The sequence below is a fragment of the Pungitius pungitius genome, chromosome 5 (genome assembly GCF_949316345.1).
Source record: "Pungitius pungitius chromosome 5, fPunPun2.1, whole genome shotgun sequence".
Lineage (NCBI taxonomy): Eukaryota > Metazoa > Chordata > Actinopteri > Perciformes > Gasterosteidae > Pungitius > Pungitius pungitius.
Window position 1 is genome coordinate 15,473,490 of NC_084904.1, and position 26,972 is coordinate 15,500,461.

The following is a 26,972-nucleotide window of genomic DNA, read 5'->3' on the forward strand; positions in this document are numbered from 1 at the left end:
ACCTCAAGAGGGTATGACACAGCTATTGGGTTAAGAGGGGCCCTAGGCTCTACTCTTTTCCTCTGGAGGCTGCAGGCAACACAACCAAAATGGAAATGGCGTACCTCTTGCTCCATGTCAGGCCAATAGAAATGCTGTCGTATCCGGGCCAGTGTTCGATCCACACCAGCATGGGCAGCGGCTTCATGGACCTTTTTCCAGACCTTTTCACGCCTTGAGCTTGGACACACCACCTGGAAGCGTACTTCATGGGTATGCTGGTCAGTAACCTTACGACACAATATTTTGTTTTCAACTTGAAGTCTTTTCCGCTGTTGCAACAGTCTCTGCTCTACAGGACAAGGCTCGGCGTTCTGGTCCCGTCGGTAGAGTCTGGTTTTCTACATACCTCTTAGCCACTTTTATGTCTGGATCATTGGCTTGGGCATCTTCCCATTCGCTGCTAGCCCACTCACTGTCCTCACTTCTAGGGGTTAGCTCAATGGCTGCTGTGGTCACGCTTGCTCCTGTCTCACACTCCTGGTCTGCAACCCTGGTAGGGATGGGGTCAACTGGAAACCTGGACAGAGCATCTGCATTAGCATTGCTTTTACCTGGGCGGTACTTGACGTCGTAGTTGAAAGAAGCCAGCTGAGCGACCCAGCGTTGTTCCACAGCACCCAGGCGAGCAGTCTGCAGGTGAGCAACAGGGTTATTGTCTGTGTATACTGTGAACTGTGTTCCAGTCAGGTAGTCTCTGAATTTCTCAGTCACCGCCCACTTTAGAGCCAGAAGCTCTAGCTTAAACGAACTGTAGTTAGCATCATTCCTCTCGGTTGGGTGTAGACTTCGGCTGGCGTACGCTATTACACGTTCCTTTCCCTCCTGGGCTTGGGCTAACACTGCTCCCAACCCCTGGTTGCTTGCATCGGTGTAGACAATGAAGGGAAGTGTGTAGTCAGCGTATGCCAGAACAGGGGTTTGTGTCAAAGCCCTCTTTAGGGCATCGAAGGCTGTTTGGCACTCGGAGGACCATTGCACTCTTCGAGTCTCAGACTTTTTATTTGCTGGAATGCCCGTCAACAAGTTATTCAGGGGACGTGCAATTTTGGCAAATCCAGATACAAAGCGTCTGTAGTATCCAGCTAGCCCTAGGAAGGCTCTCACTTGCCTTATCGTGGATGGAACAGGCCAGTTTGATACAGACGAGATTTTATCGGGGTCAGGTCTTACCCCAGAATGGTCCACCACATGGCCCAAAAACTTGACTTCTTGTTGGAGAAGTTTACACTTGTCCAATCGCAGTTTCAGGCCGTGCCGCAACAATCTTTGGATCACTTCATCCAAATGCTGTAGGTGAGAGGAAAAGTCAGGTGAGTATATTATGATGTCGTCCAAATACACCAATAGGGACTCCGCCATTTGTCCACTTAAACACTGTTGCATTAGGCGCTGAAATGTTGCTGGTGCATTACATAGGCCAAAAGGCATGCGCTCAAACTCAAATAGTCCAAGTGGGGTTGTAAAGGCAGTTTTCTCTCTGTCTTGGGGGTCCATCTCAACCTGCCAATAGCCACTAGCCAGGTCAAGGGTAGAAAACCACTCGGCTCGGGTCAGGTTTGTTAGAGTCTCTTCGATTCTGGGAAGGGGAAAGGCATCTTTATGGGTTATGGCATTAAGTTTCCTATAGTCCACACAGAACCTCCAGTTACCGTCCTTCTTTACCAGAACTATGGGTGCAGCCCATGGGCTACAACTTTCTCTGATTACCCCCTTCTCAAGCATTTCTGCAAGTAGGTTTTTCATTTCCTTGTACATCAGAGGCGGAAGAGGTCGGTACCTTTCTCTGATGGGCGCTGCATCACCTGTATGGATACGGTGTTGTACCAGGTCTGTCCGACCAAAGTCTTCATCATGGTTAGTAAAAGCGTCCTTCCACTTGAGCAGCAGGGTGCATAGCTCCTCCTGTTGCGGTTTAGAGAGATCAGGTCGGTTAGTCAGGTTCCTTACCTCTTCAGGCAGCTCCTGCCCCTTGTGGTCGACTGTTGCATCTACCAAAGCCACTTCAACAACACCATTGTCTTCCAGAGATAGGGTAAGGTCATGAGATCCATGCACATCAGCTTCATCAATGTGGTACAGCTTACCCAATTTCTGGTACCGCCCTATTGACAAGGTGTAGGGATATGGATTACAGACACGAACAGGGATCCTCCCATTTCTTACCACTGCTAGTGTCCTAGCTACGCCAACATTGTTGGTTTCAGGTAGTGCTTCCATCAGGGCACAGTAGTCAGTTCCTCCCGGGCCCATCCGAGCACGGCCCCACACCAGCAGTTCACTCTTTGGTGGGACTTGGATATTTTGGCGAGCAGCTGGCCGCACGTTTCCCAAGAATCCGTCTTCTGTCATGGTGGCCTTGATACGTCGACAGGTAGCAAAAGCATCCCGCCAAACTCTCTGGTTCTTCAGCTGCTGTGGGGTGAAAACAGGCCTTCCAGGCTGTTTAAAGAGTGTTTCCCAGCAGGCGGTCACAACATTCATACCTATGAGGAGCGGGTGGGTGCAGTGTCTATCTTTAATAATCACGACTCCTCGTCCAGGTATTTTGATGCCTTCCACTTCTAGATCAAACACTGCGTAGCTAGTGTATGGGATCTCCAGGCCATTGGCTGCCCTTAACTGGAAAACTACAGGGGTCTTCCCAAGCTTAGCTTTGGAAAAATGCTGCTCAAATAAACTCTGCTGCATTAATGTAACCTGAGACCCCGTATCCAACAGTCCTTGCAACTCAACCCCCTTCAATCGTTACTCCTATAGTTGGACATTGCCCAATAAAGGCTTCCGTGGCCCTTGAGTCGTGTCGTGCATCAGCAACCCCTGCCCCTTGGACCTCAGCAGCAGGGACGACTAGTTTAAAGCCGCCTGGGAAGCTGCAGGCCTCCTACAATACCTGGCTATATGTCCCGCTTGTCTACATTGGCGACAGATCGGCCTACCTTGTCCATCCCAGTCATTAACACTGGACGCTGGTCGCGACCGCTCCCTATGTTGTGTCAGGGGCGGTGGGGGAGCATTGACTGGTTGAAGGAGTGGTTTAATTTCCTTCATTAATTCTTGGGCGAGTCCTTGCATCTGGGATTTCACATCTTCCATGATCTCTCGCTTCAGCGAGTCTCTCCAACTTTCCTTCTGTAACAAAGCAGGGGAGGCATGAGAGTTGTTCACAGAAAAGCATGTTACCTCCGGCTGTGTGTATCCGTGTTCTGAGGCCAGCAGTAGTGCCTCTTGCCGTAGTGCAGCAAAGTCTTCGTCTGGGTTACGGCGCGCATACACCTTCAGCGCCTGAGTCATTGGGCCTTCGTTTAGCCCAAGCAACAACTGGTCTCGTAGCACCGTGTCAGAGGGGGCGTTGCTTGGATCATGCCGCCGCAACATGCAAAACAGCTCTCTCAACCGTAATATGAATGAGGGTACAGTCTCTCCAGGTTTCTGTTTACAACTGAAGAACTGTGATCTTAAAACCGGGGTTGGGGTTCTATCGCCATAGAGAGAGTCTAGATGGAGAAAAATCTTCCTACCCTGGTCTCGCTCACTGTCTTCAAGGACACTGACCTGGCGTTTAGCCTCTCCTGCTAAGGCTCCCAACACAATAGCTGCCTTCCCAGCCTCTGTTAATTCTTGGGAACTTAACAGTCCTTGAATCTGTTCCTTCCAATCACTATATTTTAAATCTTCACCTGGCCCTTTAAATTTTGGCAGCCACGGGGCACCAGGAAACACAGGCATCATCATCTTCGAAGACTTTATGTCTTAAATCACCACAGCTGTTCTCCAATCCGATCCTGCCAGCAACTGCCAGAAAAGTTCCCTTGTCAGCCCGGTGAGGCGGGGGACTTAAAATCTAATAAAAAAATAAGATAAATTTATAAAAAGGGTACCAGCAACGCCACCTAGTTGCGGAGTCTAGGTCTCCATAAAAACCGGTTCTTTGTTCATCGAAGGAAGAACAGCATGGGTTACAAGACTTAAAAACGTGGTTTAAAAGGAGGATTTTATTATAACTAAAAGTCCATAAATAACTACAATTGTAAAAAGTCCAGCTGGAACAAAGCGCTAAAAACAAGGTTTAAAATTCAACCAGCCGCTGATCCGTCCGGCCCTTTCTCTGAGTTTCCGGTTGCCAGTGAGGTGCCCAATCCGTCTCGTCCTTGTATGCACCCTGCCTACTCGTCCGCTGCCTTGTCGTCCTCCACTGCTTCACTCCACTGTGGCTTCTCCTTCCTGTGGCTTCTCCTTCCTGTGGCTTCTCCTTCCTGTGGCTTCTCCTTCCCGTGGCCTCTCTGCTCGTGGTCTCTCTACCAGGTCTCATGCCGTGCTTGGTGTCCTTATAGCAGCTGGGGTGATTGGAGAGGGGAGGTCCTTTCTCCTAGTGAAATATGGTTGGCCAGGGCTCTGTAGTTGATTAGTCCCTCCAGGTGCATGTAGTTGACTAAACATTGGTTTTATAAGTAAAAATGTAATAAAACAAACCATGCTAAAATGTTATAAAAACAAAACATGCTAAAATGTTATAAAAACAAAACATGCTAAAATGTAATAAAACAAAACATGCTAAAATGTTATAAAAACAAAACCTGCTAAAATGTTTATAAAAACATGCCATACATAAAACCAAAACCATGCTGAAATATAACCAATAATTAAACCACAATGTCCCCCTGGTGACACGTATGCTTTGAACAATAGAAAGATGACTAAATATTTGCTACAAAATGCATTAAATGTGCAATGGTATTAAGTGCTTACGTGAGAAATAATTAAGATATTGTTGGCAGAAACATGTGAAAACATAAGAATGCTTTTTCACTGATTCAATGAATAAACCTAACAGAGAGAATCTCCTGCTTCAATTTCACAGTAAGCAGTGCAATCAGCGTTTATTCCCAAGCCATTTGCCACTTTCTCCCCCCTTCTCTCTCCCTAAACAGGCCCTCCCAGGTGACATGACAGTTTCTCACAAAACCAGTCTCTGCTGTTTGCCAACGCTGCAGCTCTCTGAGCATCAAATTCACAACAGGCTCTGCAATGCCAGACAGCAGGCGACGGGTACGGCAGCAAGCACAAACACACCCGAATAACACAGACTCAGTCCTGCGGGGAGCTCCGGTTTGAGTGTGTGTGTGTGTGTGTGTGTGCGTGTGCGTGCGTGCCTCTGCTACGCAGCAGCGGTGCAGGTTGATCACTAACCCTGTTAGGTTGCATTGACGTCTCCACCTCAGAGCTGGCACGCAAGGGAGTTATTGATTAGCATTAAGCATTCATGCAGATGGCCAATAAAGAGCAGGTGAGTCAAATAGGGGCTGGGGAGTGGGAAGCGGTGTGTGTGCGTGTGTGTGTGTGTGGGTGTGTGTGTAGCTCCAGGTGGAGGAGCTGTTAGCAGGATGGTGTGGGGTCTCCAAAAACAACACAGATGATGAGGAAAACAGGCAAATCAGAGCAGTCTTGGTATCAGAGAGAATAGTTTAGCTGAATGATTTTGTATGCATTGTATTTGGGGTGATATCGGTTCACTGATGACACTAAGGGAACACACACAATATTTTACAGTTCAACTATTTCTTTAAAAAAAATATGAATACCAAACAATTCTAAGTGTTTCCATTACTGATGTTTTCGTTGGAGACAACAAAATAAATTGCAAAAAAATGTCACCTTTAACGTCATATTTATTGTTATTTAGTTACTCAATAAAACATATACAGATATATACAATATGCAGGAAAACAGACGACTGCACTTTACTTATTATTAAAAAAAGAAAACCAAAAACAAATATCAGTTTGTAAATTGCCATCACAGTCCTCCGTCTATTGTTTCAGAAATTCAAATTAGACAGAAGCTTTATTTAAAGATTACAAGATTGCCTAACACACAGCAAATTTTCTTTTATTATACATGTGCAATACCAATAGTATTTTTTTCAATTCCCTTATTAAACAATCCCTTGACCTCCATTTTCAGTTCTCATTGGCTAAATTGTACGCAAGCTGAGCTTATAAGGATGATAGGAGGTGAGTAGAAGACGAGAACAGAATGAAAGAGCGTTATTCTTGCCAATAAAAATAATGGCGAACTACAACAAATCATAAAGAGCAGCAAATGATAAAGGTTAACATTTTCTTTGACAAAGAGGGGAAAATTCACAAAACTGAGTTGAGTTACATTCATGCAAAATCACCCCTCTTTCGATCTTCCTCTTGTTCAGCTTCTGGTGTTCAGGCCACTGCTAATTACACAGTGGGCCGCATAGGGTGAATGTGCGTGTGTGTGTGTGTGTGTGTGTGTGTGTGTGTGTGCGTGCCTGTGTGTGTCTGTGTGCGTCTGTGTGCGTGTGTGTATGTGTGGAATGGGTAGTTGTATCACAATACTCAACTGTTACACAATCAAAGCCAATGACAACTGAATAACTCTTATTCTGCATCTTCTGGTGGTCTCCTCCTTGACATTTCTTTATTTTTCCTTTGACAAAAAAAATATATATATATATTGATTTGAGGTTTTCCAGATGTGAGAATCGTTAAGCCCACACTGTATTGCCTAGCAGTATGTGAGAGAGTGTCCTAAAAGGGGACTGTATGTCTCAGAAGAAAAGTGTGTTTGTGTGTGCATGTGTGTGTGTGTGGTTGTTTGTGTAAGAAAGAAGAGCACGAGACTAGAGGGCGAGAGTGAATGTCTGTGGTGTCGTTTTCGTGAGTCTAAATGTCTTTCTGCCCCTGAACAGGCAGGAGTTGTTCGCGGGGGCCTCATCAACACGTCATCGTCATCGTTATCAACATGAATTGTCTCTGAAGCTTTTCTTCGTCTTAATGTTCTTTTCCTCCTTCCCGCTGGCTCCGCTCTTTGCTCAAGTCAGTGCCGCCACAAATGTCCCAAATCGGTTGGAGATATCCGAGTGGAGAGAGCGCCAGGATGAGACGGGCCCCCCTCGGCCCTTACTGTCCCCCAGCTCGTCTGTGCAGTGGACGGACAGGCACTGCAGGTGGTTACCTCCGCTGCTCCCTCCCCCTCCCCCTCCTCCTCCTCCTCCTCCTCCTCCAGCTCCTGGGGCCCCGGCTCCAACCTTACTCTGGGACAGCTCTGATTCTGCAGACAAGCACAGAGAGGACAATTATAATTAAGGCAATATTTAAATTTAAAAAAATGCAAAACAACTTAAAGCAAATTGTCATTTACTGATAAAGATAAACCATGATGAACACACTTTTAATTAAACCAGTGTCATTTTCACTTCCCACTCGAAATCTGCACTGTGAAATGAATTCAACACAATTCCACCAGCCCATTATAACCAACCAAAAAGGAGGCTGTAAGCAGAGCTTCCTCTGCTCACACTCCACCTCCTCACGTCTGATACGTCCAAGTGACAAAACACCAACACAAAAGCACACACGCATTCGTTTGCTCCCAGTCAGGCGCGTAAATGTGGAGCCCTCCTGAGTGACCTCTGGGCCGAGGGTCAAAGGGCACGGAGAATACTGGCCCCGCCAACCCTGCTTGACCTAATTTAGCGATATAATTATCATTCCACGGTATCGACCCTGCATCACCTGCTTGATATTAAATGGTTGCACCAAGTTTCTAGGAAAATCCATACACAGGTTGATTAAGTCATATAAAATAAAATAAAAAAGCAAATGCCGTCATCTGACATGCGCGCTTCACATATGGAGAAAAATCACTTTGTGTCACGTAACGACTAAATTAGTCACGGGCAAGATTGATGAGGACAGGAAGTGCTTGGCTAAACTATACATGAAAACGCAGCGTCACATCATCTGCTGAGAGACAAACTGCAGCATTCTGAGGGGACGCAGTAATGAGTAAAGCTTTAAGGGAAAGAGAAGCACAACATTTTGGAGAGAGGGCGATTAGGGGGCTAGGTGTTGTTGACTCTAATGTTGCATCGCGTGCTTCGGGTTTTGGACTCGAACGGAGTCCGCAGTCCAGAGAAAGTGTGTGCGGGAAGACGCGAGGAACCCTTTTTCCACCCATCATAAAATAAACAGCCACCTTCCTCCACGAGGGTGGTAGGCAGATCCGGGTGCTGCACAAAGACACCGGGTGTCTGAAGGTGGAGACAGGCAGAAGAAAAAAAACGCTCTGACAAGCAGAGTTACATGAGTCAGAGGAGGGAGAGGCTGTGATAGACGACAGTCTGGGCACAGAGGCTGCGGATCACAACACTCCAGTCAGCCTGCTGCTCACCTGGGAGAGGAGAAGCGCCGCACAGACCCTCCATATCATCCACTGCCCTGTCCCCCCTCCCCCTTCCGTTTTTTTTTGTGTTTTTTTAGCTCATCGTTCTCTGCCACTTAAAACTATTTTCCTTTTGTTTCGCTCGCTGCTTTCATCTCCCTCCCTCTCTGCCTTCACAAACCCGGAGGCAGAAGTGACACAGTGTTAACAAAACACAGCCGGCGGAGAAAGAGGGCCGAGCCAGTCCAAGCAACTAGGACAACCGAGAGAAGAAGGGAGGCAGACATGCAGGCAGCGGGGCTGGCTTGCCCCCCAGCCTGTCTGGGCTGCGACCACTGGAATGGAAAAGTGTGTGTGTGTGGGGGGGGGTGGGGGGGGGTTTGTGAAAAGGTCAGGCAGCCAAGTCTCACGTCGTTCCCCGTTTTGTTTTTCCCCCTCTCATTGCCGGTCTCTACGAGTTCCTCTCTATCCCCATCTCCCTCCTAAGGAACCTCGCTTAAGTGGGTGATAAGGGGGAGAGGGGGGGGGGGCAAAATGAGGGTTTAGAGAAGCGTTGGTGGTGGCGGTGACGAGATCCAACATTTGCCAGAGGGTTCAGTCATACACCTCAGCGGATCACCCCCCCCCCCACCCCCCCACTCCCTCCCTCCCTCCTCGCCCCTCCACCCACTCACACTCCCTCTTGCCGGCGCGGCGCCCTCCAGCACCCGCCAGCAGCTCATGCTAGCTGGGCACAGCAGGGTCCGCACCGGCCTGAATAGGCAGCCAAGCGTTCCCCTGGCTCACTGCTGACACACAGCGAACTGACAACACGCACGGCCAAAGACACACAACGCGCCAACCGCTGCCATACCCACACCAGCCCTCAGCTGCCGCTCCACACACACACACACACACACACACAATCGCAGCATGTCACTCCGCTTCAATGCAAGGACTAGAGTAGAAGAAAATACTGGGGGAAAAAAATGTATATGGATCAAATTACAAACACTCAGAAAATGTATCGCTTGTATAAGTCATGCTCGGATAAAAATTGGATATTTACACAATTTAAGAAATGCTGGGGAAAAAAAGAAATAATGTGATATTTTTGGGGGTTGTACATTTGTCTGTCAAGTTGAAGACTCGCAATTTGTAATAGTAATGATACATTTTTCATTTAACAGCGTATGCAAAATACACCACTTGTAAAATAAGCCAAACACTTGACCAGCCTTAGGATTAAAATATCCCCCAGTATTAAACAGTAGCCAAAGGGCAGTCAAGGGAAAGACACTACCTTTAAATTGAAAGCATTATCCATGGCTGCGCATTACTTCACAAGTGGAAAAGGCAGTGTGAAATTCTACCTCGCACAAGTCTAAATCTCAAATCACCATGACATTTGACAAGCAGGGAAATCTGTTTTTATATAAAATAAGATCTTTCTCGTTATGGCTGTTTAACGTAGAATTGATGGTAATATCTCAATAACATCCTATTCCTCTGAAGGGAACGAGTGCTTAGCATCAGCGAGTGAGGAGGAAAATACCTTTAATGAAAAGGGTAACAGCAACAGTGCAGGCAGCTGCGCTGAGCTACGATTACACCTAAACATCCTTAACCACATTACAGCCGGAAAAGATTACCACTGTGATGTGTTAAATAAATACGCAATTTAATGTGATGCACTTATATCACTATATCACTCGCCCCAAGTGCAGTACTTTTGTTATTTAGTGCCTGGTGATGATGGTCTCTCACACACAAACACTTATACACACACACACACACACACACACACACACACACACACAGAGCAGTGGGGTTTTGGAGTCGTCTCACAGACCCAGCTAGAGACGCTTTACAGAGTGGAGCCTCGAGTGTCATGAAGGCTGCGAGCACAGCGCACCGCTCCGGTTGTCTGGATGACACCAATGTGTCTGGGAGCTGTCGGCCTGACACGGGTTTACGTGTCATATCACACACACACACACGACACACTCAAGGCAACGGACGGAGGTAAACAATGGCTGCTTCAATTTAATAGTAAGTGGTACAGCGTATATGTATTTTCGTCAATTGTCTTTAAAACCAATATCTCAATTTAAATAACTGACGCATGGAGCTGATGCAAATATTGTGACTATTTGTAAAGGCAGATAAGAATCTGAATGAAATGGATTTATTTAAGAAAAGCTTCCCTACGGTGAAAGATCCCAAGAATTGTCAAATTGATTTCCCAGGCCCTGGACTCCCATGCGGCAGCCCTCTGCCCTTTCTCTCCCAAGCTCTATACTTCCATGACGACACTTCACCTTTAACCTCGTGCTCTGGAGGGCACGACCCTTTCCTCTGTGAACACAAACCGGCCCAATCAGAATGCTCCGCTCGCTGACAAAAACACCCAAAGGCCTCTGCTCCTATGACAGTGTGTGACATCAGGTCAGATTCCTTTAGCATAACAACTACCACTATGGTCTTGTGAGAGAATTCTGTCTTTGGATTTTGTCAGCACAAAAAAAAAAAAAAAACACAATCCACAGAGAAAATGTCTGATTTAAAAAAAGGGGGGGGGGGGGCAGGGGGAAGCAGAGAGAAAGACGTATTCTCTTGTGGAAATATGGCAAGTTAAGGTTTTTGCCGAATAACTAAGCCCCCAAAATATTTGAAATATCCCCCTCACGTACGTCCAGGGAGGTCTAACTGACGTATATATGGGGGCTTCAGATGTATTACCCCAGGTATCACCTGCCCCAGGGTTGGTAGGGGGGGGGGGGGCATTGGGCTCCCTCCAGACCTAGCTGATGAAATATGACCCAGAGTATAGGGAGGGTTTCAAGAAGGATTGGGGGGGGGGGGGGACATTTCTCACACAAGGGTTATATTTGGTTTAAATGTCTCTCAGTTCTCCGGCCTGCGACATAAAGGGCGAAACAACTTGCCCAGGCAGGCAGTGCTCGTAGCATTTGCTGCTACCTCCTCTCCAGCAACATTCCCATCTCCTCAAACTCATACCCCACCCCCCTCTCCTCCGACCACGAGGAGTGCTTAGGAAACCAAACACAAATCAGAACATGGGAAGTGATTTAGTGCCTCCTCCATAACTCACAAACATGTCCAGGACCTGTCCGGCGTGTCGTCCAAGTCACTGACATATTGATCTACTTCGCTGTCTCTATTTTGTTTCAGCACAGTTCTGCAACACTTTGCTTTCTGTGTTTTCACCCCTTTGGGAAAGGTCGCCCACACGTCAAACCAGTTGCAATTTTTATGTTGGAAAGCACATGCATGATGGATGCTTTTTTTAAATGAAAATAATAGTAGAAAATATCAATTCTGTTCCACAAACTAAAAAATGGCCGGTCAGTACAAGATTTAATCAGAGCACGATGATCAAACACAATGAATTGAAAGATATTTTTATTTCACTCACCCTTTATTTATCTATAGGGGCCTTGTGATATGTTTATTTTTTTTACTAATAAGGATATCCCCTTTAAGAAAAAAGCGCTTATCGAATTTGTGATGAAATAAAAATGATTTGTCTCTTACCAAATGTAAGATAAAGTGATTCCAATAAGGAATTTTAAGAGATTTAAGGATATTTCTGTATAATCTAGATGGTTTATTTTGCCCTGGATAATTTCACGTGATATTCTCTTTGTTATGTGTAAACAACAAATGAAATCAATGTAAAACCTATTGAGCGCCTGGTGAACCAAACTACACAGATGTTCTCTGAAAAACATTACCACTAACTCTCTTACTTTCTCTTTCACTCCATCAGCCTCTTCTGTCCCCCAGGAGGAACAGCACCAGTGTCATAACCCATTTGTCAAACGCTCAATACAAATTAAAGGCGTCTGACAACGACCTGGATGGCTAATGACATAAATGCTGCTGGCAGCGGGACAACATTTAAACCTCTGAAAGCACACACACACACACCTTTTAAAAGCTAAACTTGTACATATGAACCTAAGAAACCTTTCAGTAGCTTCTTTCGTTTCCTTCAACAAGACAGTGGAGATTCGGAGGCACGTCACATGCATCCACGATCGAAGGTACGAGACGCCTCGCTCTGTGCATCTCCCAGATAAACTCTGCTTTCCGTTCCCTACTGCATCCAGGGAGAATATTTACCACATGCTGAGACAAGTTTTATTTTATTCCAACAGCCTTCCCAGGGGAAAACAAAACACCGGATGAGCTGCTATTTTGAAGAGTTGAAAATCCAGCAAGGCCTGACACCTTTGTTCATTTTTTTCTCTCTTCATCAGTCACAAACACGCTTTTTAATAGGCTTCCTTTGACTGTCACTAGTGCTCAATGTCTTGCAAAGAGCCTGAGAACTTGCACACATGCACGCACACACAAACAGATAGCATATAAACACACACGGATACACACACACAGCGTCTTAAATTCCAGACACTTTAAATGCATGATAGGTGCTTTTCAGTCCTGCACTATTTACAACTCAAGTAAATACTCTTAAATATTTTCAACACATTAGTATTAAGTGAGCGTGCTTCACCAAGCGAGACACCTGAGAGCGGGAGCTGGAGCTGTGAGCCTGACGGAGTCTAAATAAATCAAACATGTCTTCACCTGACAAATCCACCATATCCAGTTGCAGTGTCTACAAACCTGCTCTTCGTCACACACTCTCGTGCATTCCAGCACGCAGGCAAAAAATGATAAGGAAAATTATTTCTCTGTCCAAAACCAAGGATGGTTTTGTTGAGGAGGACGTAAAAAAAATAAATAAAAAAACATTAAAAGCGTGTATTTATGTCGCTGAAATGAGCACCTAATGACATAAACTCACTGTTTCTATGTAGCCACACACAACACGTCAGTAACCAAGTCCACTTAAAGGAGTCTGAGAATGAATTATGACTTTGGGAAACAATAATACCATGGCTAATTGCTATGATTATCATAATGATGATCATTATTGCAGTATACGAGTGTGTAAGGAGCTTAGTGGATGTGTGTTGTTGCAGAGAGTCGATACGAAACAACTCGTAATGACAGGTAAAGAACATAGACTGCCCCAGGCTGTTTTCCACATTCAAGTATGTGCCAATCACTTTATACCTTTCTTTAAAAAAAAAAAAAGAAATAGAAATTACTGGTGTGATTTGTGGGGTTGTTGTCGTACTGAAATGTCAAAGGCAGGTGGTCTCACAGGATTGTTCTCCATGGTGGAATATCAACACGCCTCTTTCATTGGATTTAAGTGCTTTCTAGTAGGTGTGATAAGATGCAAGTTCCCTCTTTTGAAACCTGTCAGAGTCAGAGCAAAAGAGATTTGATCAGGATTAGAGCTTTTTATGGGCTGATTTTTGAGAGTGAAGGGAAAAACTATTCCACAAGGTTAACAATGAAACGTCTTAACTGTGCTGGTTAAAAAAAAAAAAAAAAGTAGGTGCGTGTGGCAAAAAAGTAAAAACGACTGAATCACTTCCTTCGCCTGCTGGTTGCCTGTTATCAACGCTGTGCACGAGTTTCTAAATAAACTGCCGGCACTGGCTAAGATATACTGATGGGAAGGGAAGAGGAAGAAGGCAAAAAAGAAATATTTAAAAAGGGGGAAATGCTACTAACTGACACCGTACAAGGAAAAAATGTTGCTGTGCACCTTTGCTCTTTGCCTCAGCACAAGAAGCGGGTTCGCACACAAGACTCTGCAGGTATAACTAGGCTTTGGCAAAGAACTTGAGCTACATGCTGTCACAAAGAGAGGAGGCCAAATATGGGGTCCAAAGGGGGTCCTTACTGCAACACCCATCACTTTGAACGAGCAAACAGGGGGCAGGGAGAGAAGGAGGTGGGATCAACCTGAGAGTTCCTCTGCTATTGGCTAAATCCAAACGTTCACAGGAAGGTTACATATAAAATGTCTTATTTGAATCATGGGATGATTTGTGACTCCTGTAGTCTCGTTTGCTTACAGCGCTAACACAAACAACAAAATGATCTGAGCTTTTACACAACCTGGAAAACTTGAGAATAAAAGTGCGATGGAAATGTTAACTGAGTACTACCTGCAATCTCATCTGCAGCACCGAAGTACACACCAAAGCGGTATTTCAATTTTCAAGCGGTAAAAGTACACTCATTACACAGTAGCAAATTAAAAAAGAATTAAACGAAACAAATACTCATCATCTATGCGTCAGAAACATCTCATATTTAACATTCTATTTATGAGTTGAATGAGAAGGCATTCTAGTTTTTGCTTACAATCACAATAAAATATTTGTGAATTTTAGATAATATCAAGATAACAAAAACGACCTTTTTTAAAAACGAACGTTTTTATAAATAGTGTGCCTTCACTGGCACTACATCAATCAATTTTATTCCTTTTAACAATCTTACTGTCCAAGTTACATTTAGTTAATACTAATAGTCTTATGAATCGGACTGATTGATTTCAAATTAGTGTCACTGACAGTATGTGCGAAAGGGCCGCCGGTTGTTGCCGTGCAGAGGACTAGACTGACTGGTAAAGTTGGATGTTTCTTGCAGTGTGAAAAGCCTGTGGGATGCTCCTAAGGAACTACTCTGTGGGCTATGACTTATCTTAAATTATTATGTTATTTTGCTCCCTTCTGTGTAGCCAAAGCATCAGATTCAATCTCAAAATCCCCCTCCCCTCCCAAATACACCTCCACCCCTTTTTTCATCTTTGCTGTCTGAAGCACTCAAATGAGAAACTGTCAGGAGCAGTGATTTGTGCTAACTAGCTATCGATCGCTCCAGAGCTGCATGCCTCGTGTCCATGCAGGGAGGGCTGAAGGAGGAGAGAAGGAGACAGGAGATGGGAAAGAGAAAGGAGGGGAGAGGAAATGAGAGCAGAAATTGGACTATTCTACGTTTAAATACCTACTGATAGCGCATTTAATAACATAACTATCAGGCAAAAGAGAAATTAAAAGAGTGAGAGCAACAGGGCTCTGACTGCTTATCAGAGTTGGGTTTCCGACTCAAAATAATACTCATTAATCAATATCCAAAGTGATTATATTAGGCTACTTATCATCTGGTGGCATCAGTAGGCTCATTTCACTGTTGACACCCTAAATGCTGGGTTATTTTGGGGGGTATATATATATATATATATATATATATATATATATATATATATATATATATATATATATATGTATTTATAGATTGATTGATAGATAGATAGACAAATTAATAGGAACAAAAAAAGCCACATTGTTTTGTCTCTGATTTAAGCTGAGGACTGTGAGCGCCATTTGAGAAGGAAAACAAATACCTGGACAGGTATGCTTTGGTGTGCTTTGGTAAATCTGTATCAAATTAAAACATAGTACTTTTTATTTTCTGTTGATTTATAATCGGCGCGACGGTGATATTAGTCACATCTGTGGAAGTAGTCCGCCAAAGAAATGGCATCGGTGTTAGTACCGACATCCTGTGCTCAGTCTCGTATAAACAATGCGCCTGGACTCCACGCTCCGCGCCGTGCGCGCCGTGCGCGCTCCCGCCCCTCTCTGCACCCGCAAGGATCAGGACAAAGAGGCGCTCACGCGCTCGGCGCTACTCACGTTTAAATACATATTATGTCCATGTATCCACAGCGGTTTCAGTAACGTTAGCCCCGACAACACGCATTTCTGAGGAAGCAACATCCACCATATTTGCTGCTTTGGTCGGAATTTATTTGGGAATAGCTAACGAAAGAAAGAAGAAAAAAAATACTAAATAAATAGGCCTTAATAAAAAGAGAAATGCAACCAAATTGAATTAATGCAAGTGGCCTAATTCAGCAAATATAATGCATAATAATGCATCCAAATTGTTATGATTAATATTAATGAAAGCAACGATATTATAATAAAGTAGTATTCATAAGAAAAATAACTACTTTGATTATCATTAATAGTATTACTGTTATGCGCAGGAGAATTAACGAAATTAATCTGCAGCAAAGTAACAGTGAAAAATATATATATATCCCCATTATGATTTTAGACCGAACATAAAAACAGTAAAATAAAACAACATAAAGCCATGAACCTTCATATACAGACTGTAAAATCTCCGTCTCTTACTTGAGGCCAGAACAATTGACATTTTCTTTGAGAAACTTTTTATTCTAAAAACGCAAAAATTACTGCCACAATATTTGTAGGCTACATTCATATATTATGAAAGAAAAATGCTAACGAGAAAAGGCTCAGTGCTGAATAATAAGCTACTTAACACCATTCAAACTACACTTTCGAACCACAAACTATTAAAAGTAAATTAGATATTTCCCACGGAAAATTTAAATAGATATCGAATGGCTGTATTCATTCCTCCATCCTATCTAATCCTTTCCTGCCAATCTAAAATCAATCCACTTTCACCAGCTCTGTATTATTCCACGGTAATAACAAAAACAAACACGTACGGAGGCGAGGGGAACCCCGCTGCGCTAACGCATATCCTCAAAAAGCTATTAATCTTCTCAATGCAGTTGTTCACCCTGAAAACCGAGATAAAGAACCTCGGGAAATGTTTACTTTACTTGAGCTGCTCTTTTGAAGTGCCTATACAATGAAGAAACGAATACAAATACACTGTGGTTCGTTTACTTGTCGGATGGCATTTAAAATTGCTCCACGATGAAAATGTATACATAAACATATTATTCATTCTTCAAAACGGGCACAATTTAAAAAGAGAAATACCCAACCCAGTCTCCAAAAAAAGCGTGAAATGGCTACGTTGGTCCACCGTGATAAACGTAGTCATGTTACGTTTTCCCCCAAAATAACGTTACTATGTTACGTTTCTTTTGGCCCATTCATTTACATTGCTTTGCAAATAGGTCACGTGACTATCAAGTTTCCCGGTAGCGAAAAGAAAAACATGGCGGACGGTCAGCATAATCTCCGTGAAAAACACAATATTTTAAGAAAGCATCAGCATTTGTATGCATTTCGATGGCATTTCTAGCGAGAAGTATGCGTTATTCTTTCATAATCTTCTATCAGAGACTGTAGAAGACCTTCCGTTTATTCGTTTCTGCGAAGATTTGAGTGTCCCTTTGGCAAAGCGTGGCTACGCAACGCCTTTAACGGCGCATTATTAAAAAAACACTTCCAGTGGGGGCGTAAAGAGGCGTTCAGCCTTAAAGCCACTAATCGCCAAACAAAACAAACTCAAAGCACTCGAATCACATTATGACTTTTTAAACATAAATTCCGTTATTTTTATGAGTTTTCAATGAAAGAATGCATCATTTCCGGGGGTAGGCATGCCCGGGACATCCCGAATTATGGGCAATTTTGATTTGTCCAGCTTTTTGACAGCTCCAGTCCCGACTTCCAATCACAGCCTCCTAAATCAATGACGCGCCTAAAACTCTCGGTTCGAACATTACGTCTTGTTTACATGGGAAAGGGGGGCGGGGCTTCGCCCTCAGAGCGGAGCGTCATTTCTCGCTCCACACGTCTCCTCTTTTTACTGGCCAGGAAAACGGGCGATCTATCCCACGTGGGTCTGGCTCCATTCCATTGGCTCTGACGAATCCATAGAGAGGCGGGACTTATCATTTTCCCGGCAAACGGAGAGATTTGAGCTGCATTGCTTCCACTGTGCGTGAAGTGGCCGTGAGGCCTCCACTAAAGTCTCTCTCTATTTGTTCTGCTTTACTCAATAAAAGTAAAACCTTTACAGATATACTGTCCACACACTAGGCTAACATAATGGAGACTTCCAGGCTTCGTCCTTTATGTTTTATGGGGATAAAGCCCCTGTAAGTAGTTTTTTCCCAAGCAAATCTGAGTTTCTTCTTTTTTTGTGTGTCCCATACAAATATCAAAATATATATACTGATTTTCACATCCAAACACACTCACTTATGTTCCCTTTTATCATGACAACAAGAAATTTCAAGATATACCTTTTGCTTTCATAAATATGACAGTTTTAGTGTGTAAATGCCCAGCAGTGTACGGTCCGGGGGCCCCTATCGGGCCACTTGTTAGATGGTTCGATTAGTCTATCACTACTATACTTTGATCTGACGACTAATTTGCACATCATGCTCGTACCGGCATGGCTTCGCCCTTCCCAGGCATAGTTCATCATCTTCCGGGGTCCTATAGCCAGTGTTGGGAAAGTTTACTTTCTACATTAACTAGTTCAAAGTTTAGTTTACAAATTTTAAAAAGGAACTAGTTCAGTTCATAATTCAAAATATTTGAACTAAGTTCACGGTTCCAAAAAATGAACTAGTTCAGTTCTTTTTTTCCATACGTTGCTGCGAGCTATTTTTTTTTTAAATTATTGCCACAGCCCAGAACCACAGACAGCAATTATTTTATCAGTTTTAACACTGAAGCGATGCATCAGATTTAATCTTCTTATCCAATTTGAATCCTTATCCAACCAGGGTTTACATTAGCATTGAGGGGACAGCATTTCCCTAATGATTCTTTGATGCTATGTTGCTGTCTATTCACTCCACACTAGCAGCAGTTGCAGAGTTTACCCCTACACTACATTCTCAAACACATGCTGCTTAAATGGTCTTTTTTAAATAAGGAATTATTAAAAGAAAAACAGGACAGTAATCATTAAGGTGCAAATGTTTGCAAAGAAAGGTCAGATTCCTCCCATCCTCACCGACCTTGTCAGTAACTTCATAAACTCTTTAAAATTATTATACGCCGCCTCTTTGCTACACTTATTAATGCGCGTTTATGGTGTGTTTTCTATAGAAATCTGGTACCCCATTGAACGATGTTAAGCTGAACGAACGCGCCGTTCATAGACACCAGAATGAACGAGAACAGTGACGTTCATCGGGCATTAATACAGTACGTTGAGTTCACGTTCGCCCAAAATATCAACAAGTTTATGAACGCGTTCAGGCACAACACTGTCCCAAAAGGGCCGGGATCGCACCTCACCCAGCATGCCTCGGCCTTCACTTTTTTCACTACAGAGTTTTGTTGCACCCTGTGACTCCGGCGTTAGACTCCTTCGACTGAGTTTTAAGATGGGTTGGATGGGTTACTGACTAAAATTTATGCCCCCACCCCCTAACTGCCTCAGGGAAACTTGTAAATATAATAAGTCAAATAAGTCAAACAAGCAAGTTGTATCTGGTTTAACCCTTTTATTCCTGTAGGCGTTTTTTAGGTCTCATGCTGGAAATTGCATTTACACACTAAAACTAGGATAACGCATGTCTGATGATAGTGACAGTGAGTCTGTCGATCAAGATGAGGATGGAGACATAGTAGAGGTTGAAAATCCTCCTTGTTGAACACCCCACAATACATTCTGTGCTCCCTCTGGCATAACATTTCTAATGATATCATGTCCCCCCCTTCAGTATTTTAAGACATTCTTCAGGTTATTGTAGGCCAGTTGAATGTGTATGCCATAAAATTTGACACAAACAAGCCCTTTAAGTTTACATGTTTTGTATGTGGATTTTGTACATACAGTGTTGGTCATTTCATTTCTTTGTTTAATATTTTTGAATTTATGTTTGAATCCATTTGTGGTTAATGTGCTCAAAATGCACTACTTTCTTAATGATTACATTGCTTGTTTGACTTATTATATTTACAAGTTACCCTGAGGCAACAGACCTAAATCAAGTTAGGGGGTGGGGGCATATATTTTAGTCGGTAACCCATCAAACCCATCTAACAAGTGGCCCGATAGGGGCCCTCGGACCGTACACTGCTGGGCATTTACACACTAAAACTGTATGATTTATGAAAGCAAAAGGTATATCTTGAAATTTCTTGTTGTCATGATAAAAGGGAACATAAGTGAGTGTGTTTGGATGTGAAAATCAGTATATATATTTTGATATTTGTATGGGACACACAAAAAAAGAAGAAACTCAGATTTGCTTGGGAAAAAACTACTTACAGGGGCTTTATCCCCATAAAACATAAAGGACGAAGCCTGGAAGTCTCCATTATGTTAGCCTAGTGTGTGGACAGTATATCTGTAAAGGTTTTACTTTTATTGAGTAAAGCAGAACAAATAGAGAGAGACTTTAGTGGAGGCCTCACGGCCACTTCACGCACAGTGGAAGCAATGCAGCTCAAATCTCTCCGTTTGCCGGGAAAATGATAAGTCCCGCCTCTCTATGGATTCGTCAGAGCCAATGGAATGGAGCCAGACCCACGTGGGATAGATCGCCCGTTTTCCTGGCCAGTAAAAAGAGGAGACGTGTGGAGCGAGAAATGACGCTCCGCTCTGAGGGCGAAGCCCCGCCCCCCTTTCCCATGTAAACAAGACGTAATGTTCGAACCGAGAGTTTTAGGCGCGTCATTGATTTAGGAGGCTGTGATTGGAAGTCGGGACTGGAGCTGTCAAAAAGCTGGACAAATCAAAATTGCCCATAATTCGGGATGTCCCGGGCATGCCTACCCCCGGAAATGATGCATTCTTTCATTGAAAACTCATAAAAATAACGGAATTTATGTTTAAAAAGTCATAATGTGATTCGAGTGCTTTGAGTTTGTTTTGTTTGGCGATTAGTGGCTTTAAGGCTGAACGCCTCTTTACGCCCCCACTGGAAGTGTTTTTTTAATAATGCGCCGTTAAAGGCGTTGCGTAGCCACGCTTTGCCAAAGGGACACTCAAATCTTCGCAGAAACGAATAAACGGAAGGTCTTCTACAGTCTCTGATAGAAGATTATGAAAGAATAACGCATACTTCTCGCTAGAAATGCCATCGAAATGCATACAAATGCTGATGCTTTCTTAAAATATTGTGTTTTTCACGGAGATTATGCTGACCGTCCGCCATGTTTTTCTTTTCGCTACCGGGAAACTTGATAGTCACGTGACCTATTTGCAAAGCAATGTAAATGAATGGGCCAAAAGAAACGTAACATAGTAACGTTATTTTGGGGGAAAACGTAACATGACTACGTTTATCACGGTGGACCAACGTAGCCATTTCACGCTTTTTTTGGAGACTGGGTTGAAATACCGCATGAACATTAATCTTTTAATTTATTTGTAAAGACCATTCAATGTGCTCCTTCTGTGGGCTAAACCACTAAAACTGAAACGCTTTAGTTAAATGGAGACGGCTTCTTTCTCGCGGAAAAATATGCACAAATGGTCCTCTATTATCAGCGTTAACAGAGCATTTAATCTATTATGTATGTGATGTTACACTGCATTTCTGATGAAATAAGTGGCATTTTGAGGGAAGAAAATGTCAAATGTAAACTAATTCGTTGAGAAAAATTGATCATTTAGTGAACTCTGTTGCATTTTTGAGAGTGGGTTTGAGAGAAAGAAAGAAGGGGAAAGTACATGGGTAAAATTTAATAAAAGAGATAAAACTGTTGATTTACCTTCTTTGCTGCTGTTTTGGCCCTTATTCTTTTCCCATGGTCCCATGGCCTTGTCATCTTCTGACCCGTCCATCATGGCCTTGTCACTGGGCACGTACCAGGTGGCGTGCTGCTCTGCCATGAGGGTGTCAAGGTCAATAGTGCCCATTGAGCCCTTCCCAGCATCGGGACTGCAGCCCGCCAGCTCATTGTCTCCGTTCTGTGAGGGACAGTCACCATTCTTTTTGCCATTTTTCATGGCCAGCGGCTGGTCCTCAGAGATGCTGAATTGCTGCCGCTGTAGCTGTATCTGGGCCTGCAGAATCTCCAGCGGGTGGATTTCCTCCTGACCAGAGGTGCTGGATGGAGTGCGTACCTGCTCCACCCCAGGAGTGCCTGGGTGGCTCACTCCGCTGGCCCCCGTGCCCCCGCCAGCATTCAGTCCGTAGCTGTCTGGCGGCGAGGTAGTGTGATTGTTAATGCCCATGCCTAAAGGCTTCTGTCCATTCATCAACCCATGGTCGCTCCTCTGCATTTTGGGGGAGCCGGTGATCATGGGGCTGCGATTAGACTTGGAGGCCGAGGCGCCTCCCGCATCAGAGCTGGAGGACACCTCATCCTCGTTGCCGTAGTGGGTGCTGACATCGTCAGGAAAGTCCACCCGTGGTGAGCTACTTTCAGACTTGGCAACACTTTGAATGCCACTGTCCAAGGAAGACATCAAATCGGCCTGATCCCCCAACATTAGGTCTCCTCCTTTTCCCCAAGACGGTGATTGGAGGTGTTTCTCATGGGGTGTACCCCCACCCCTCTCCCCAACACCAGCAGAGGGGGTCTGCTGGCCTGGACTTACAACAGGGTTACCATTGTCAGGGGAAAAAAAAATTCCAGGGCTCACATGACCACTGTCTCTTTTTCTCCTGCCTCTCCCTCTCCCACTCCCTGTTGTTGCCTTCCCCTCACTGCATGGGGTAGCGTCCATGTTGTAATTTGGGGAGAGGGCACTGGCTTCCCCCTGCACCGTCTGGCTTTGACTTGTAGGCTTAGAGTTGCTATTCCCAGTGCCAGGCATCTGGCTGTTCTGGGAAGTGCTGCTCTGAAAGTATTCAGGTCCAGCACTGCCAGTCCCATTAGATGTGCTGCTATTAATGTCCTGCTCTGTCTGACTCAATTTTCGCTTGCCCTCATTCTGGTTCTTCTTGTTGAAAGTAACGTTAAGATTGGGGGCCCCAAGGCTAGCAATCATGTTCTGGCAAGCCGTAGACAGGGCCGCCAGGCAGCTCTGGCCAAAGACACTGTCTTTAGCGCTGGTTTTGCTGAAGTTCCCGAGGGACAAAGCTCCAAGCTTACTAACAGACGACCGCTGGCCTGGGGGGAACTCGGACTGAGAAGGGTAGCTCGCTGGTGATGTGTTCACCCCCTGGGGAGCGCTGTGGGCAGGACCCTGACGGTTAGCCCCCCCATAGGGAAAGGTTGGCTGTGCTCCCATCGGCGGTGCAGGGAATTCAGCTGCCCGCCTCTCTGCTGGGGCATTAGGATGCCCCGTCCCTGCTCCTGGAGACTGCATTTGTGAGAGATTGCCCATGTTGCCGGTGAATTGTGAGTGCATGCCCGGGGAATGGAGAGCCTGAACGTGACCATCTCCTGGTATTCTCATGGGCTCCTGCATGCCCATGCCTGGCCTAAAAATCATTCCAGCTCCGTTTTGCTGCAGCCCTATGTCATGGGGCCCCGATTCATTACCCGCTCCACCCATACGCCGTGACATCATCTCCCCTGGAGGGTGGGACCCTTGAAACCAGGAGTTCTCCTGAGTTACATGAGGGTTTTGTCCATCAATGTTGGGCATCCTGCCAGCGTTCTCCCTGTCGAAGCTGGGTTGGGGCATGTTGCCTACTGGGCCTCCGTGAGTCATTGGGCCAGGAGGTACATCGCCATGGTGACCCAGCTGCTGCAGACTGGGCTGCCTCATCCTCTGCTGTTGGTTGCGCGATGCCATTTGTTTTATCATCATGGCCGCATTCTGCCGCTGCTGTAGAGACTGCTGCTCAGGCCCTGGATGCTGAAGGGGACCTGGTGGGAAACCGTCGCTCACAGGTGGGGTGAACTCACCAGGTAGGCCGGCATATGCAGAGGGAGAGAGGTGGTTATCCATTCCACCACACCAGCCTTCACCGCCATGTGCATTCGGAAAGTCAAATCTAGGTCTTTTTGCCATGTTCATATAAGGAGAGTCAAAGTGTTGCAGCCTCTGATTTGGCGGTTGTTGGGAGGGAGGAGGAGCTGGTTGTTGCATATTAAACATGGGGTCCCCATAGGGGTGCATACCCCTATTTTCCAGTCTGTGAATGGGATACTCAAACTGGTTGTGTTGGCCAGGCATCATGACCCCTCCATCCAGAATGTTAGGGTTAGTTGCGCCAGGCTCGGCCTGGGGGGGTCGGGGGAGGCCAGGGGGGCATGAATTCTGTCTGGCTATCAAGCCAGCTTGTTGTTGCTGCTGCTGCATGAGAGAATGTCTTGCATTGACCCCCGGCTCGATTCCCACGGGCACCTTCCGACCATTTCCAAAACGCTCAAAAAACACTCCATGCTGGGGCTGCTGGGGTTGCTGGGGCTGTGGTGGCGGCTGGTGTCCCTTAGGGATGCCCGGCATACCTGAGGTCCGTGGCATGCCAGGGTTCCCTGGGAAATTAGCACTGGGACCAGGCCTTCCTGGGCCAAAATGGGGTATCTGAGATTCTGATTCTGAAGGGGAAAATACATGTACATCAAAATGTCCAGATGGGGGCTCACTTGGGAAGTTATACTCTAATCCCTCTACAGCTCCCTGGTTGGGCATTCGCCGAGACTCTAGACCGTGAGACTCAGAGGAGGAGGATGAGGAGGACGGGAGACCATGGAAGGATGCTGCTCTGTTAGGTGACTGGTCCAAGGGTAGACAGGGGGCGGGGACCGCATGGCTGCCACTGGGAGGGCCGTGATGTTGAAAGTCAGGCATGTTACCAGGCCGCTGCTGCTGCTGCTGCTGCTGCTGCTGCTGCGGGGGAAAGCCATCCCCTGCCTGTCCCTCAGCAAGAGGATCAAATCCTTCTCCAAAGCCCTGCTGCGGTCCCATGCCATTGTTGTTGTAGCCCATTAGCCTGCCACCATGCAGACATGATGATCCTGGCTCTGGGCCTCCAAAATTCCCACCGAAATGAGGGTGAGTTTGGTGGGGGTGAGGTTGATGGCCGTGAGGATGCCCTTGATGAGGTTGCTGGTTGTTAAAAAATCCATGCATGGGTCCTTGCTGCTGCTGAAGTCCGCTGCCTGCATGCATGTCCGAGTGGCCCCGCGGGTGAAAGCCCCCGTACGGTTCTCCGTTCATGTTCATATTGAGCCCGAGCATTTGCGGCTCGCTCAGAGGGCCCATGCCGGGTTCCACGGCACCCGGCGGGCCGCCAGCGTGAAAACCCGGACTTTTATAGTGAGAGCCCATGTTCAGTCTCGATAGGTTTATGTTTCTCTCTGATTGGCGAGGGTTTCTGCTATTAATCTGAGAGGCAAACTGCTCCAGCCCAAACATACTCCTCTGCAATCAATCCCACATGACGGACAGTTTGCCAGACATCAGCGCACTGTCTCTTTTTTTACCGTCTTTCCCCAAAAGGAAAAGATATACAGAAATTGTTCAAATGTCTAATGATCAAACTGATTTATTCTCTTGTTGAAACTCACAAAATAAGTTAATCATTGCGGTTCATCAATTGTTTTTTGTTTTTCAACTCCTCCAAGGACGCTGGCGCGCGAGGGAATAGACTGTCCAAATACGCACGTAAACTGTGTCCCTGCTCGCGTGTTTATGCGTGCATTTGACTGCTCTGCCTTTTGTCTTTGATTAAGCAAACGCACATTGAACGCTTTTATTTAACTTTCTGCATGAGTAACCTACCATGGTCCAAAGTTTTTCTGTGCGCTTTTCTTCGGTGCGAACGTGACCAAAAAGCATCTCCTTGACGAACTAAAAGAGCAGGAGCGATTGAACAGGTAATATGAAGATTTCTCTCAGCTATTAATTGTTTATTCCAGTCCAATGTCAAAAGTCAAAAGTCCCCGAGCGACTCTTTGTATAAGGTCCCATACTGGAGAAAAAAAGAGGAAAGGGTCCAATTTGAGCCGGATAGTTAAAACTACCCCTGCAGCCTTAGAGCAGAAAAAAAACGATATTTTTTTTAATAAATACTTTCTACTAATGTCTTTCAATATCACGCTAACTGCCGAGCAGTCATGTAGCCAAAAGTCCAATGTGATCGAAAGTCCACAAAGACGGATCTCCAACCCAGGCACCGGAGAACCGGAGCGTCCGTAAACGCGACCTGCACCCGGAGCAGCGCGGCATGCACTACCCGCACTCCACAACCACGGAGCTGCTGGACAGCATCCTTCACCCGCTGCCGGTCACGCGCCTTGCAGAGAAGCGCCTTGGCCTGAAGTCCTCGCGGTGCGTTTCGCTCCTAACGTGTGCGTCCCTCCGCTCACCGAGTCCTGCCTGCTGTGGTCTGAGGGCACTTTGGAGCGATTCACAGACACACTCTCACTTCGCTCTCCCGCTTGGCGCTGTGTGAGCCTGCAACAAGTTTTGCATTTTTGCAGCCGCTTCCATCAATGAACCCTCCGCCAATCAGAACGAACAGAGAGCGCTTCCAGGGCGGGACAAGCGCTTTAAGGTGGTCCGTGAGATTGCGCAAAAACCGGATCTTAGAAATGGCTTTCACTTGAAATGTGATGTATTTACCAAAACAGATCGCGCAGTACTTTGCACGTTAAAACCGTCCATCCCATTTGAACATCCCACATCCTTCAAAACGATTTATTTATTTGCCACAGAATTGTAGTCTACAGCAATTGAGGTGAGGATACACTTCTGTAACTCTCGTATCCTCCACTGGAGAATGAAGGCGATTTCGGCCGAGGAGTCCTCTTCCCTTGTGAACAAACTTTAGCCACTGCACCCACTCATCTAAGAAGTGATCAGTGCTTCATTTGGCCCTGGCTCCAACAACATACAGACCAATGGAGCCAGCCAAGCCAAGGAGTACACGAGCGAAGTTCTTTACAAGATGTATAAATAAGAGACTCGTGTTCAGGTGTGAATGTGTTGAATGGTACAGTAAACATTGTGTTTACTGAGATATGATGACCTATCAGATACGTAACCTAAATATATTGATGCTGTGTGGATATCCATATTATCGTGTGTGTGTGTGTGCGTGCGTGCGTGCGTGCGTGTCGTTCACACCCCGGGGACCAATCAAACTGGCCACAGTCGTGTGAATTTGTGTCCTAACGGGAAGAAAATCCTCCTTAAAAGACCATCTGAACTAAATCATGCGGAGGGTATTGGGCTTCGGT

The 26,972-nt window shown here is 45.4% G+C and overlaps 1 protein-coding gene across 1 annotated transcript; it reads right to left on the minus strand.

Moving 5' to 3' along the window:
• Positions 1 to 5,690: 5,690 nt before the first annotated feature.
• Positions 5,691 to 26,203, minus strand: mn1b (meningioma 1b). Its single transcript, XM_037481597.2, has 2 exons — positions 21,600 to 26,203; positions 5,691 to 7,125 (listed from the first exon to the last, which is right to left on the minus strand). Exons 1-2 carry the CDS (start codon positions 25,144 to 25,146, stop codon positions 6,887 to 6,889), a joined length of 3,786 nt encoding a protein of 1,261 aa, XP_037337494.2. The 5' UTR covers positions 25,147 to 26,203; the 3' UTR covers positions 5,691 to 6,886.
• Between the last annotated feature and the right edge of the window lie 769 nt (positions 26,204 to 26,972).

Coding starts and splice junctions, on each gene's coding strand:
- mn1b (XM_037481597.2), bottom strand. CDS start 25,146: ATGTTTGGGCTGGAGCAGTTTGCCTCTCAGATTAATAGCAGAAACCCT. Junction 7,126..21,599: donor CCAAAACAGCAGCAAAGAAG/GTAAATCAACAG, acceptor GCTTGTCTGCAG/AATCAGAGCTGTCCCAGAGT.